Source organism: Lactuca sativa, chromosome 8 (assembly GCF_002870075.4).
Source record: "Lactuca sativa cultivar Salinas chromosome 8, Lsat_Salinas_v11, whole genome shotgun sequence".
In the NCBI taxonomy this organism is placed as follows: domain Eukaryota; kingdom Viridiplantae; phylum Streptophyta; class Magnoliopsida; order Asterales; family Asteraceae; genus Lactuca; species Lactuca sativa.
Window position 1 is genome coordinate 276,499,068 of NC_056630.2, and position 14,498 is coordinate 276,513,565.

General features: G+C 38.1%; 1 protein-coding gene across 1 annotated transcript; it reads left to right on the forward strand.

The window, feature by feature from the left end:
- Positions 1–11,902: 11,902 nt before the first annotated feature.
- Positions 11,903–13,755, forward strand: LOC111902110 (signal peptidase complex subunit 1). The gene is made up of 2 exons (XM_023897986.2): positions 11,903–11,992; positions 13,303–13,755. Exon 2 carries the CDS (start codon positions 13,303–13,305, stop codon positions 13,582–13,584), a length of 282 nt encoding a protein of 93 aa, XP_023753754.1. The 5' UTR covers positions 11,903–11,992; the 3' UTR covers positions 13,585–13,755.
- The last annotated feature ends 743 nt before the right edge of the window (positions 13,756–14,498 follow it).

Sequence of the window (14,498 nt, forward strand, 5' to 3'; positions counted from 1 at the left end):
CGGGAACTTTCATCTTAAAAAGGGTTTTATCTATTTAAAACTGCACACTCCGTTAAAATTTCGAAACACATAGACACTCGGTCTTGGGATTTAAGACTACATAACATTTATTAAGGAAAATAAGGGATTTTCTTGGTATGAAATACATTCACAAACAAAGGATTTTCAAACTCTTCATCCAAAAGCTTATGAACTCACCAACTTAATTGTTGACATTTATAAAATTACTTGTATTCTTAGGAAATCAGTGAAACATGAAATCTACAACTTTTGAGGATGGGACGTTAAATCGTCAAACATTTCATTTTTGGTCATCATTTTGTAATTGAATTAGAAACATGTAAACTCATACAATGGTGTAACTTTTTCAATTATATTTATGATGGTTTTTTTTTTTACTTTGAGCACTAATATACACTTGTTGTGATACAATACATGAAGTCCTCCACCCCCGGATGTTTCTGCCATCCTTGGTCCGAGGGTGTGACAGATTGGTATCAAGATATCGTGTGGACAAAGACATGGAACATAGTCATTCTCAATGTCCAACAGTTTGTTTCCCGATTTCTAATTTGTCTAACAACGAACTTAATAGAACACATCAATTTAGTCCTGACTGGGCCTGACACATAAGTCAACACAAAATCATCAAGGGGCCCAAGATATCGCTTTTCCTATTAGGGAAAAAGGAACATATAAACTTTGACTTATATGCTTGTACTATTTACTCATCAGATCGTACACAAAAATACGTTTTATAACATCAAGTTACTGATGCGTTTACGTATTATCAATGCCAACCAACTCGTAAACAACAACTCATATATCTCAGTTTAAATATTATAGGATATTATCATCTCACAATTACTTATGATAAACTCCATGAAGTAATTGAAATGAACGTGGGTTTAATCCGATACTCAAATCCTATTTTAGGAGTACTCATGAACATTGCAGTAAACCTTTGCTATGTCTAAGCACTTAGACAATCTACAAGCCAATTCATGACGGTCTTGCCTCATTACTTACTTCCAAAGTATGATCAAATGTGGATAATTTGAATAATCCAATTATTCTGGAAGTAAAACATGCAAAAGTGAAACAATAGTAAACAATTGACACATGATAGTAAACAGTACTCATAAATAAATCTCCATTACTTAATCATCAAATGTCAATTACATTTATCTATTACAACTTTCTAAAATATCTATCTAATCACTAATACTAATATCATCCTTCATACCAATGCTCATCGCATGCTAAATGTGCTTAATCCTACTCAGACCCTTTGTGAGGGGTCTGCAGTATTCTCTTCTTTCCAAGTTGTCTTGTTTAGCCCTTAAAAATTGATTATGGCAAATGAGTACGTTGGGCGTACTGAAGAGTACACTGCGCGTACTCATGGGCGTGTTTTGGACGCAGACTCCACCAGGTACGCTGGGCGTACCTTAGGCTACGCTGGGTGTAGCGGGTCCAGACTCAAAACCCTAAATGAGACTTGAGCCCTATATAAAGAAAGCTATGGCCTTATCCTCAGCCACCATTTGAGAGAGTGAAACCCTAAGAGAGAGCCAACCTTCGTTCTAAGCTTGTGTGTGAGTGTTCTTGAGCTAAAAGTGACTTTCTGTGTTAGTGAAGAAGAAGAGGAGGTTCTTGTGAAGGCTAGAAGTTGGAGTGCAAGCTTGGATCTAAGTTCTATAGAGGGAAGAGCTTCACTTGGAGGTAAAAAGCTCAGAGCTTTCCATGTTATTGTTGATTTGTGCTTCATGGACCAACTTTTAGGGTTTTTGGTCCCAAGATGGAGAATTTATGAGCAAAAGGTCTCCATAAGCTTAGATCTACTATATTTCAGAGTATTATGAATTGAGGGTTCATAAAAATCCAATCTTGGACATGAATATTAAGCCATGCATGAGATCTAGGCTTTGTGAGGGAAAAGGAAAGTTGTTAGAGTGATTGGTGACCTTTACAGCCATGCAAAGGCTTAAAGGTTTCAACTTTATGGATTAAGTGACCTTAGAGAAGTCAGATCTGAAGTTTGAGTATATGTCTTAACCGTTTAAGACCCAAAATCAAAGGGAGTATGAAATTGGGAGTTACGCGGGGCGTAATCCTAGTACGCGCAACATAATGGGTCGCATTCCCCGATCCTATGAACTCGTCGGGCACGCCCAGCGTACAGATTTGGTACGCACAGCGTAACCCGGAGGGTTGACTTTTGTTGACTTTTAGGGTTTAGTCATGATTGGATCTTTGAGCCATAAGAGGGGTAAAATGGTCTTTAATGGTCTTTTACCCTTCTGAGAGAACTTAGAGAGGGATTAGTCTAGCCTTTGAGAGTCGTATTTATTAGAGTAAATTGTTCCATGTGATTAGGCAGAGGCTAGACCAGTATTACCGAGTTCGAGATTTACCGAGTTACCCGAGGTGAGTCTTCTCACTATACTTTACCTAGTGTGGTAATCAGAGTTATGTGACAGAGTATGTTGTATGCTATTATATGATGTGATATTTATGTGATTTTGTGCTATGTGTGATTCAGAGTTTACAGAGTTAGGACCGAAAGGTCTACAAAGTTGGGACCAGAGGGTCCACAGAGTTATGGGACTGGAGGGTCCCACTGAGACACTGTGACCAGAGGATCATATAGAGTTATAGCCTCAAGTGGCTAATATGTGTTGTATGTGGTATTTTGGGGAACTCACTAAGCATTTATGCTTACAGTGTTACGTGTTATGTGTTTCAGGTACTAGTGACGATCGCGGGAAGGCGTCGGCATGATCCGTACACAGAGACAGAGGATTTTATTTGTGATCTTGGGATATGTTTTATTTTGATGACAATTGTGGAACATGAGATTTGAGAATGTTAAATGATATTTTTATTTTATTCGAGAAATGAAAAGAAAAAAATTGTTTTGAAAATTTACGTCGTTACAAGATCTCGCTGTCTATTGCCTCTTTCCATTTGGCAGACTCAGGGCCCGCCATGGCTTCCTTGTAGCTAGAAGGCTCATCCAAATTTACCAGTGTATTATCACTGATAAACGTATCACCATCCATAGTAATATGAAAACCATAAAACTCTGGTGTCATTCTAACTTGAGTGGAACGTATAAGAGGTAATGAATCATCAATGGGTTCAACAGGAATCTCTTCCTCAGGTTGAGCACTAGTGTTAGAGGTTCCTTCACCGCCTGATTCTTGAATCTATTCAAGATCAATTGTCCTCCCACTGTCTTATTGGCATATGAGTTCCCTCTCACGGAAAACTCCTCTCCTTTCTAAAAAGACCACATTGTCACTATATCTGTAGAAAAGATATACAAAGGATTTATATGGGTAGTCGATAAAAATACACTGCTCACTTCGATTTTCAAGATTTTCGTGAGTCTCTCATCATACAAAAGCTTCACAACCCCAAACCTTGATATGTGCCAACGAGGGAACCTTCCCTGTCCACATCTTGTGAGGTGTTTTGGCAACCTTCTTAGTTGGGTCTAGATTAAGGATATGGGCGAAAGTCTCTAAGGCATACCCCTAAAATGAGATTGGTAGTGAAGCTCGACTCATCATGGAACGAACCATGTCCAACAGGTTTCGATTGTGCCTCTCATCCACACCATTAAGTTGTGGTGTCCTAGGTGGCGTCAATTGTGAAATAATCCAACATTCCTTAAGATAGTCGCGGAACTCGATAATAAGATACTCACCACCTCTATCAAATATGAGCATCTTTATCTTCCTACCCAATTGATTCTCCACTTCTTGCTTAAACTCTTTGAACTTTTCAAAGGTTTCTGACTTATGTTTGATTAAGTAGATATATCCATATCTGCTATAATCATCAATAAAAGTCACATAGAAGCGGTTTGCATCCCTTGTGGTGGATCTGCAGGGCCCACACACATCTGTGTGTATGAGATCCAACAATCCCTCGCCTCTTTCACAAGTACCGGTGAAAGGTGATTTAGTCATTTTTCCAAGTAAACAAGATTCGCACGTGTCATCTGACTTTAGGTCTAATGACTCCAACACTCCATCCTTTTGGAGTTGGGCTATGAGCTTCTTGTTGACATGTCCAAGAGGACAATGCCACAAGCATGCCTTGTCTATACCATTAGACGAATAAATATGCAACACATTATTCCTTAAGTTATCTACAACCATGACAGTTTCATATACACCATTACAAGGCAATGCTTCAAAATAAAATAAATTGTTATAATAAGTATTAATAGAACCAATTTCATTATTAAACGAAAATCTAAAGCCTTTTCTGTACAAACCATGAAAGGAAATAATATTCCTCGTCATCTCTTACGAGTAACAATAATCATTCAAATCTAACCCTAACCCACTACTAAGCACTAAAGAACAAGGTTGTAAAATAGTGCTAGAGTGTGGTAAGACTATGGGGGTAGCCGTAGAATTCTCTAGATTGGTAGATAACATGGGATGGTTGTTAGATCGCAAAAAGAACTGTAGCACCCACCAGTTCTGGTACAACAGTAAGGTCATGGTAAACCCATGAATTGGGATACGGGTTTACCCAGATGGATTAGACCTGTTTGAGCCAGTGATAAGACCGTAGGAACACCACTGTAGTCATGGGATCAAGGAAGCGATGAACCGCATAAGGTCATTTGTGATATAATGCTACCTTTGGTCATGTAGCAATCACTTTTAGCCTTGGATTTGATGTTGTTAGGATTCGACGAATGGACCCGATCGGTTGGGTCAGAAGGTCGTTAGAGCCACAGTGGCAAGATAACTAATGGCAACTAATGAAAAATGAGGATTTCGTTCGAAAGTCATGTGGGGAAATGTGTGGGAGTATTTTGGCTCAGCAACCAGGCTGGAACCCGATATTGATGATGACCGGCAGATGAATTGAGACTAGGGAGGTCTCGATGGATTTTGAAAAAGCAGCCATGAGGCAGCATACTGTTTCGGGCAGTTTAGTGTTTCGGGTAGTTTCGATGATTCGGGCAACATTAGTGTTTTTAGGATTTCATGTATGGATGGAGTAACTGGTTGCTTGGTATAATGCAAAACCACTCACAGCGGGATTACATAATCCCAGAGTAACTGATTTGACCCTGTTGCATAGCTCTCATCTGAGTCTAACCGTTGCAGGGATGTATCTTCCACTCGAAGGATTCTCTGAGCCTTCTGTCAAGTATAAGTGTTCTGCAGCTGGTTTGGGTCAGTGGCTTGTTTATCGGAAGTCGCGTCAAGATGATCAGTGTTAGAAGTGTATGTTTGGTCTGCTACTCGGTAAAAGGCTTGGTTTGGTAATGTTATGGCATGGGCGGTCTGTCAGGAAGTCAAACCAATGCGGATTTCAGGACTTAGAAAGGTAGAAGTGGCCTTGTGGGAGCTTAGGGTTTTGCTTTTCTTCAGGATGGAATTTCGGCTGGGGTTTTGGTTTTCTCGGGAAGGTTGTCTTATGCGCTGAATCTTCGGTTGCGTTCCTCATATTGTTGTTTCGACATAAGTGTTAGTAAGGAGCGATTTCGAGGACGAAATCTAAGTTAAGTGGGGGAGAGTTGTAACACTCGGTTTCAGATTTTCCTTGTTGCTTGGGGTTGCGGCCCAATCATCAGTTGTCATGGGGTTTAGGGCTTCGGGAAAGGAAGGATTTAGCCCGCTTCGGATGTAGTTGCCATCGTTTAAGTGATCCATGTATTCGATTGTGTCTTTGGAAGCCAAGGGTATGACTGTAAATTGATATCTCAGTATTTTATGGGTTTTGGGTTTTTTTTCGGAAGGTTTTAAGGGTTGGGGATATTGTTGGGAGCGTAGGGCTTCTCGCTATCTTTTCGTAGATATAAGGTTCGTTGGAAACAGGCCTAGGATGAGTGAGTTATGGCATTTTGAAGTTATTGACAAAATTGGACCTTGGATGGAAAAGCTTGCAAATTCATTCCCATGCATGCAAGGATGCATGTGCGTTTAGCTGGGTATGCCCAACGTATAAAGATGAATGGTCACGGGTGGTTCTTGAGTACGTCAGGCGTACTAAGGGGTATGCGGGGCGTACTCCCTTCATACCAAAACCCTAATTTCGGGGTTCCTACCCTATATAAGCAGCATTATACCACTCCTTAGGTCATTTTAAGTCAGCCACCACTCCTTCTTACGTCCATAAAACCCTAGATTGCCTTAGATGAAGCTTGGAGCTTGAAAGAAGACTTTTGGTGGTTTGTGCAAGAGGATAAGGAGGTGGAAGACTCAACATCTGGAGAAGAGCTTGGAGATCCAGTTCTAACATCTCCATTTCAATACTTTCAAGGTATAAAGTCTCTATCTTGGCTATTAATTTCATAGATCTACTTTGGGTTGGTTTTTGGACATTTTAGTCCCTTTTGCTTGGTCTTGGTGAGCTAGGGTCGTTTTAAAGGCTCAATCTTGTAGATCTCGACATTCTAAGGTTCCTTCTCTCATAAAGGTGCAAGCTTTGTTGAGAGTGTGAGTTCAATCATGAATTAAGACAATCCATTAAGCTCTTTTGAGCTCTAGAGTCCCATTAATCCATGCATGTTAGTAAAGTTGCCAACTTTACTTGAAAAGTCACCTTTAGGAGTCAGACTAGGGAGTTGGAGCAAGGGATGAACTGATTAAGTGCTTATTGGAGAAGTTTGGAGTACAGGGGAGTACGTTGGGCGTACCCACCTGGTACGTACTAGCCCTAATAGGTGTACGCTTAGCGTACCAGATGAGTATGCAGGGAGTACTCGACCGGGTTGGGCTTTCTTGGATTGATTGACTTTTTAGGCTTTGGACCTTGGACCAGGAGTTGACTAGGGTTGAGCATTCAGTATTTCAGGCCTTTATGGATATTGGTCCTTCTTGGGTTAGGTCCATGATGGATTGGGCCTTGTGGGTCATTTTGGTTTGGGCTATTATTTGGGTTTGTGGATAGTTGGACAAGCTAAGGAGGTATGTTTGGATTGGAAATAAGTTATTGGGCTTTAGGGTAAGGCCCATGCAAGGGTTTGGTCCCAATTTGGAAAATTGGGCCAATAGCGGGCTTTTATGGATTTTGGAGTTTTAGGCTTGGGCCTTCGTTATGAATCTCGTTGGGCCAGGGGTAAAATGGTCATTTTATCCCAAGTATGGATTATGGATCATGGGTTGGGAACCAATTACTAATCAGGCGATATTTGGTATTGATAGCTCGAGGAGTTGCCTGGACAACAGCTAAGGATTTTTTGCAGTGATCTTCAGCAGTGTGAGGTGAGTTACCTTTCCTGTATGCATGGGTAGAAGGTGCCAATGCCGAACCACTAGTAGTTGTTTATAGTAGAGATGATTGTCTGGTATGCCAATATCTGTTGAGATTTATGTGCTTGTATGCTATGTTATTATGTGGTAGTGGTAGGAGGGGTGAAGTAGGCCCCGTAACCGGTTGAAATAAACTGGAGGGTAGGTCGGGCACCAATATATGCCTGACAGTATGTTTATGATATGCTATCATGTGGTAGTGGTAGGGATGAAATAGACCCCGTAACCGGTTGAAATAAATCAGAGGGTAGGTCGGGCACCCAGATATGCCTGACATGGGTTGGTCGGGCACCTAGGTATGCCTGGCAAGGGTAGGTCTGGCACCCCGGTATGCCTGACATGGGTAGGTTAAGCACCCAGGTATGCTCAACAGGGTAGGTCGAGCATCCATATATGCCTGACAATACGTTTATTGTATGGTATGTGGTATGATGGAGGAACTCACTAAGCTTCGTGCTTACGGTTTTCCATTTTGGTTTCAGGTACTTCTTCTTCAAAAGGAAAGGAGCCGACATGATCGCAGCACATCACACTATGATTTTCCGCATATGAGATCTTTGGGAGTTATACTCTGATAATATTTTCTATGGCATGTTTTGGTTAATTGACATACTGGTTTTGATATGGATTGGCACTATTGATGTTTCAGACTACTTTTATATATATATATATATATATATATATATATATATATATATATATATATATATATAATTACTTATTTAAAAATGAAATTTTTGGTAATGAATTTTGGGATGTTACACACAAATATTAGTGAGTTCCCCAAGATACCACATATAACACAACATAAATAAATAACTATGGGTTATCAGCAACCCTGGGGACTATCAACAGTCCAAGTGGGCTAACAGCACGCCCTGTGGGTTATTAGCAACCATGGAGACTATCAGCGGTCTCAGTCACATATAAACAACATAACATAATAATAACAGCTAGACCTAGCTGGTAATCACATATATAACTATTCTACCACACATGTGAGAATAAGTGAGGAGACTCGCCTGATACATATGACAAGTAAATCTCACACTCGAACTGCCATATCTAGACTCCCCCTAATCAACAAAATAATTAACCTTAATTAATAATTAAGGTCCAAAACTCAACCCGTGAGTCCAAATCCTCCAACTAAATCTTCTAATGGCAAAAAGATTATTTTGCTCTTCTCATGGTCCAAAACCCTAAATCTTGACCAAAGGTCAAAAGTCAACAAAGTCAACTGCCCAACGCGTACGTTGGGCGTATTCTTCTTTACGCGGGGTGTACAACGCAATCAGAACCCATCGAGGGTGTAGCCAGGAGTACGCTCGACGTACTCCATTTGCCTCTACTTTCACAAACTTTATGTCTTAATCCCTTAAGACAACTAACCCAACCTCAGCTCTGACCATTCTAAGGTGTCTTAACCCACAAAGTCATTGACATTAAGCCTTTACATGGCTAGAAAAGTCCTAATGCAACAATATTTAACTTCTAATACACTCTAAGCTACTTTACTCATGCATGAGCAAAAGGGAATGATCAAGCAACCATTTTTATGAATCTATAGGTCCTAAAATGCATGAAAGGACAACTATAATTCCCTAGAGTGCTCCAAACTCATAAAGGTCTAATCTTGGGAACAATAGTTCATAAAACGTCAACCATGAAGATCTAATGAAAAGCTTGCCAAGGTATAGACTTTATACCTGAAAATGATGCACAAAGAGGAAATTTTTCTAGATCTACAAGCTTGCTAGCACCCATTCTTACTTCTCTAGTCTCCTTCTTCCAATAAAAGTATCAAGAACACCCAAAAAGCTTGCAAAAACTCAAACAAGCAACTCAACTCGAAATTAGGGTTTAGGGAGGGTTTGGTGGCTGATAAGGATGATCTAATGGGGACATCATGTTCTTTAAATAGGGAGCAACCCTTAAAATTAGGGTTTGAAGTCTGGGATAGTACGCCTAGCGTACCAAACGTACGCCCAACGTACTAGTTGATCATCTGCGATTTGCATGTTGCATGAGTACAATACGCATACTCTTACGTACGCCCTGCGTGCGACCAAAATCACAAACCTTTTTTTCAAGGGACCAAATGTGCCACTTTTGATAAAGATACAAGAAATAATAAAAATACCTGATATCAGGATTTTACATTGACCGTTGACCGTTGACTTTGACCAAGTTTGACTTTAGGTCTAAGGGAACATTTTGAGTTATAGAATGAGACTTGGTCCATGTTTGTTGTATAGGTGACATGTAGAGCATGTGTTTGGATTTGTAATAAGTTCAACTACCTTCTAGACTTTGATGTGAGTTCTCTCACTATATTCGTGGGTCAAAGGCACAAAGGCCAACCCACTAGATTTGTTATGTATCATTGTGTATAAGATGTTGCTATGCTTTAGTGACCTGTTAGATTGACAGACCTGTATGATTACTTGTATGGCTGGTTATTGATTATTGGTTGTATACGTTGACATTATGTGGTTGGGTTGAGGCGGTTCTACTTTATGCTGAAGGCCAAGATACCTAAGCGGTCCAGTTGATATTGTATGCCCAAGGGAGTGGTCCAACTTATGTTGTAGGCTCGGGAGCGGTCCAGCTTATCGCTGAAGGATCAGGTGGCAGTCCAACCTTGTTCTGTAGGCCTTGTATGCATGCATTATATATGTGTTGTGTAGGGTATTAGTGGTTGTCGAGGCCAGAAGATGTTAAAACATTACTTAAACTCATGAATAAAAACATACAAGTAGCAAGAAGATGTTAAAACATAAAGCATTCTCATAAAGATTCAAGAACACGTTCATGGAGTTTTTCAACATTCAAGTGATTTCACCAAACTCAACCACTATTAGTTTAGCCTAACATGGCTAAACTCAAGAGAACAAAATATGAGTAGATTATACCAAACATCTAGCAAGAATCAAGAGCAAAAAGATGATGTTTTTGATGTGTTCTTGGCCTTCCAAATGCTCCAAAATCTCCATATAAACAAATTTCGACTGTGTAAAAGTGTGCAAAAGATGAATACCAACCTTCCTCAAATAGTTCTCAATATGGAATTCCGAAAATGCCCATGCACGTCTGTGTGCGGCCACCAACTCTGCGCAGGTGGTTTCTGATGTAGGCTTCTTTGAGTTTTGGGTCTCCAAAGCATATCCCACTGGCCCAGATCAAGTCCAATCAACTCACAACCCATTTTTCTTCAAGTTCTCTTCATTTTAAGCCCAATTTGGTCTCTCCAAATCACTCATAGCTCGTGCACTCGCCCGATCAATAATCTATGCACGCTCGAATATTCTTCTGTTTCTTGCAAATTCAAAGTTCATTTTCTCTAAGCCTTCAAATGATCAACAAGCCCATAATTTTCATAATCTCCATTAATCTTCTAGACCATTAGCTTCCATTGTCCCCCAAGTCCATTTGATTCCCAAAGATCCCAATCCGTTAGTCTCCTTAAAATCTGCAATTACACTCACGAAACTAGAAAGTACCCGAAATAGTCATAAAATAACAAAAGGGAAAATATGCATGAAGATTAACTAAATTATGAATGAAATATGTTAAAATAAACTATAAAAATAAGTAAATAAAATGAAACTATCAGGTATATTGGGGGAACTCATTAAACTTTGGCTTACAATTGTTGGTTTCATGGTTTAAGGTACGTCATATGATCTGGGCAAGGCGAATGCATGATCGTTCACATCCTCCTACTGATATGTGTTTTGAGATTTTTGATACTCTGATTTTATGGATTTATTGTGAAAACAATGGTTTATTATATCATGGTTTGTGAAAAATGGTTTACAAAAATGATTTTTTTTCATGATTTTTGGAACGTTACAATCAATTAATATAAAATACAAAATAGATAATCAAGAATTCCTCGGGAGTGGCCTCAGATCAATTAGTGAAAAACCAAAGGAATGTATATTGAGGTGGTGTGAGCATGTCTAAAGGAAGCTACCAACGATAAGAATTAAAAGGGTGGATTCGCTTACAGTCAATGGAAAGAAGGAGAGTATGACCACGGAGGAAGTGTGAATGTAGTGTGATGTTAGACATGAATACGTTGTCTCTTTACGAGAACATGACTTCGTATAGGAGTGTTGTAGTGAAGTAGCTTATGTCATTTATACATGTCTTATTTGTTATACCGTTTGCATAGTTGCTTCTCTACATGATATGCATAAGACCATTTATGTGACACTATTACCCAAGTGGAGGCATGCATAGCAACATCTACCTTCCTCCAACCTCTTTTAATTCATGGTATGTTGTTATTTGGTGCGGTGTTGCTATTATTGTTATTCTTGCATATAATAACACCAAAAACACTCATGGACATACGAACCGACATAGGGGAGTTAGACTAGTCTTGATTTTTCGTAGAGTTAAAGACCTACATTAGAATGAGTATATCCTAATACAAGTGTTTACACCAACCATTCAACTTTTTAGCCTGAAATATCATGTCTTATTTGCAAAACTTGTGGATAAAAGAGTTGCAAAAACTTTAGGGGATGTTTTCCACAAGTTTACATGAAGTACAAGGGCCGTTTGTGTAACATATAAAAATAGTCACAATCTCACACAATTCGTCAGTGTACATATATGGGACTGTTTTCCGTGCGATTCTACTCTCGAACAAACCAAACGCCTACATTCACTCGCCGTCGGCCTTCACGGTTCGTCCTGTATCTCTCTCATTTGTTACATGATTTTATTTTATTTGAATTCAGTGTTGTTCGTACACGATCGGCACTTTTTGTACTCCATAACTTGTGGATCTCAGTTTTGTCGATATTTCTGATACTCCTTGTTTATAGGTTGTTCTGAACTGAATTTTTGTCCGGATAAATTCCGTGTTTTTTTAATTGATCTCGAATCGGAGATTTTAAGGTGTTTTTGTAGGGTAATTGATAGTCGATTGCGCTCACTGTGCTCGATTTCACCTTATGATTGTCCTTTTGCTTATTGCTTTGTTGATTGACTCTGATTTCAATTACATGTACAAAATTGGTAAAAATGAATTTACCGTTGAAGATCGAAATAAAACGACAAATCAAAAAACTAAATGCTTGTGCTTGATATAGCTTGATGGTGTTAAATTGTAAGCTTCGTGTCAAATGAAACCCTAGGTTTTCTATGGTTTTCATTGGTCCAGAAATTATGGTTTGTTTTTCACGTTTTCTCTAGATGAAAACGACTCTTTTTCTCTTGTTGATCCCATTGAAAACTGCAAGAATTTCCATTTTGAGATAATCCTACAGAAACTTCAAAATTACAAGATTAGTGTTATGGCATTCTACTTTCATTTTTTCCTATTATAGAATTGTACCTTTTTTTTCTTATTAGGACATTATACTTCAAAAAAATTACCTATTTATAACATTCTACTTCTAATTTTTTTTTTCTTATCGGGACATTATACCTTGAAAGCTCTGCCCAATTATAGTAGTGAAAATTGTTTTTCATATAGATGACATTGCTATAAACATACTTCTCAAACTTAGTCATTTCAAACCCAAAAAGAGCCAGACTCTTACAAGTCAAGTCACAAGTGGAAAATTTACATTTTCGAGTCAATAAGGGTGCGTTTGGTTGTGGAAAATTTTCCAAGAAAAACGGAAATTTTGAAAACATGTTTGGTTCGTTCAATTTTCCAAAGTTTTCTAAGAAAATGAAAATTTTCAGTTTTCCAAATCGTGTATAAATTAGGAAAGTGATTTTTACAGTTTTCCAAATCTCTAAAACAGAAAATGAAAACTCCACCGGTTCCAACCCAACACGTTTTCTAAAATATTCATTGAAAACTAAAAATGAAAACTCAACTCTATTTTTTGAAAACATTTTCTTAGAAAATGAAAACAATTTTCCACAACCAAACGCACACTAAGCATCTTCATAATTTTGTTTTCTTTTTGTAATCCTTGAATTTTTAAAAAACTAATGATAATATATTTTTTATATTCCGATAATACCCTCGGGTAAATAGATGGATTGGCAAGGACAGAAACTAGCAGAGCAATTGATGCAGATACTACTGGTGGTATTTGCAGTTGCAGCATTTATAACAGGTTATGTTGTGGGTTCATTTCAACTGATGTTGTTTGTGTATGCTGGGGGAGTGGTGTTGACAACTTTGATTACAATTCCTAATTGGCCATTTTTTAACAAACATCCTCTCAAATGGTTGGATCCGAGTGAAGCTGAAAAGCATCCAAAACCACAGGTGGCTGTGACTTCGGTTTCAAAGAAGAAACCCAACAAGAAATAGGCTATGGCTATTTTATATCATAATTGGGTCATATTGAAATGAAAATTGTGTTTTTTCGGATTTGGTTCTGTTTTTAATGTTTAGCTTGATAAATGATGTAATAGATTTTATGCATCGGCTAGAAAATTGAAGAAAAATATTTTAAATGAGTAGAGGAATTGAATTTGATCATCTTTAGTATTTTTTTTTTTTTTTATTTCCATACAGTCACACTAAATTATTTTCAGTCTTTTTCTAAATCTTAGACTATAAAAATCTTTCATTTTAATATTTGTCAAATCTTTGTAAGCATAAAGTGTCCCCTACGAATTTGAATTTTGTGAATTTGCTTATTGGGCGTTTCCGTCCCACATTTGAATAAAGGTACAAGGCAAAGAAAAAGTAATTTTCCTAATGATAGCATGAAGTTCGAAGTTGATAAAGCATTTTAAAAGAAAGTGTTTGGATAAAATTAATCATTTTAGGATGGGAGTGTGACTTTTAAAAACTCACTTATGAGGATAGTAAAAACTTATTTTCAAAAGTGCTTTTCTATTTTCTAAACATTTTTTTTTATCTTATTATTGGCTTTTTGAAAAGCTAAGTTTGATAAGCACTTTTCAAATTCAATCCCAAACACCCCTTAAAACTTTGAGAGATAACAGTCAACGTCGTTTAGGGGTTTGTATCCCAACTTTATTCATCACCTCTTCCTTTCTAGCTTCATAGACGATGTCGACCCATAGTCTAAAAATTGAGAAACTCACGTGCATCATATTTCAGATTTCTTTTGTTGAAAAGATAACTTGGATATATAGATAACTTGGATATAACAAGGATAAGATCGTGTGTGTTCTTTATGTTCTTCAACAAAACCCCATATCTATATGTAATAAAGGCTTGATGTGTTCTTTATTTTCAACAATTTATCAGTA

Bases quoted from the DNA above. Each gene is read 5' to 3' on its own strand.
- LOC111902110 (XM_023897986.2), top strand. From the start codon at position 13,303: ATGGATTGGCAAGGACAGAAACTAGCAGAGCAATTGATGCAGATACTA.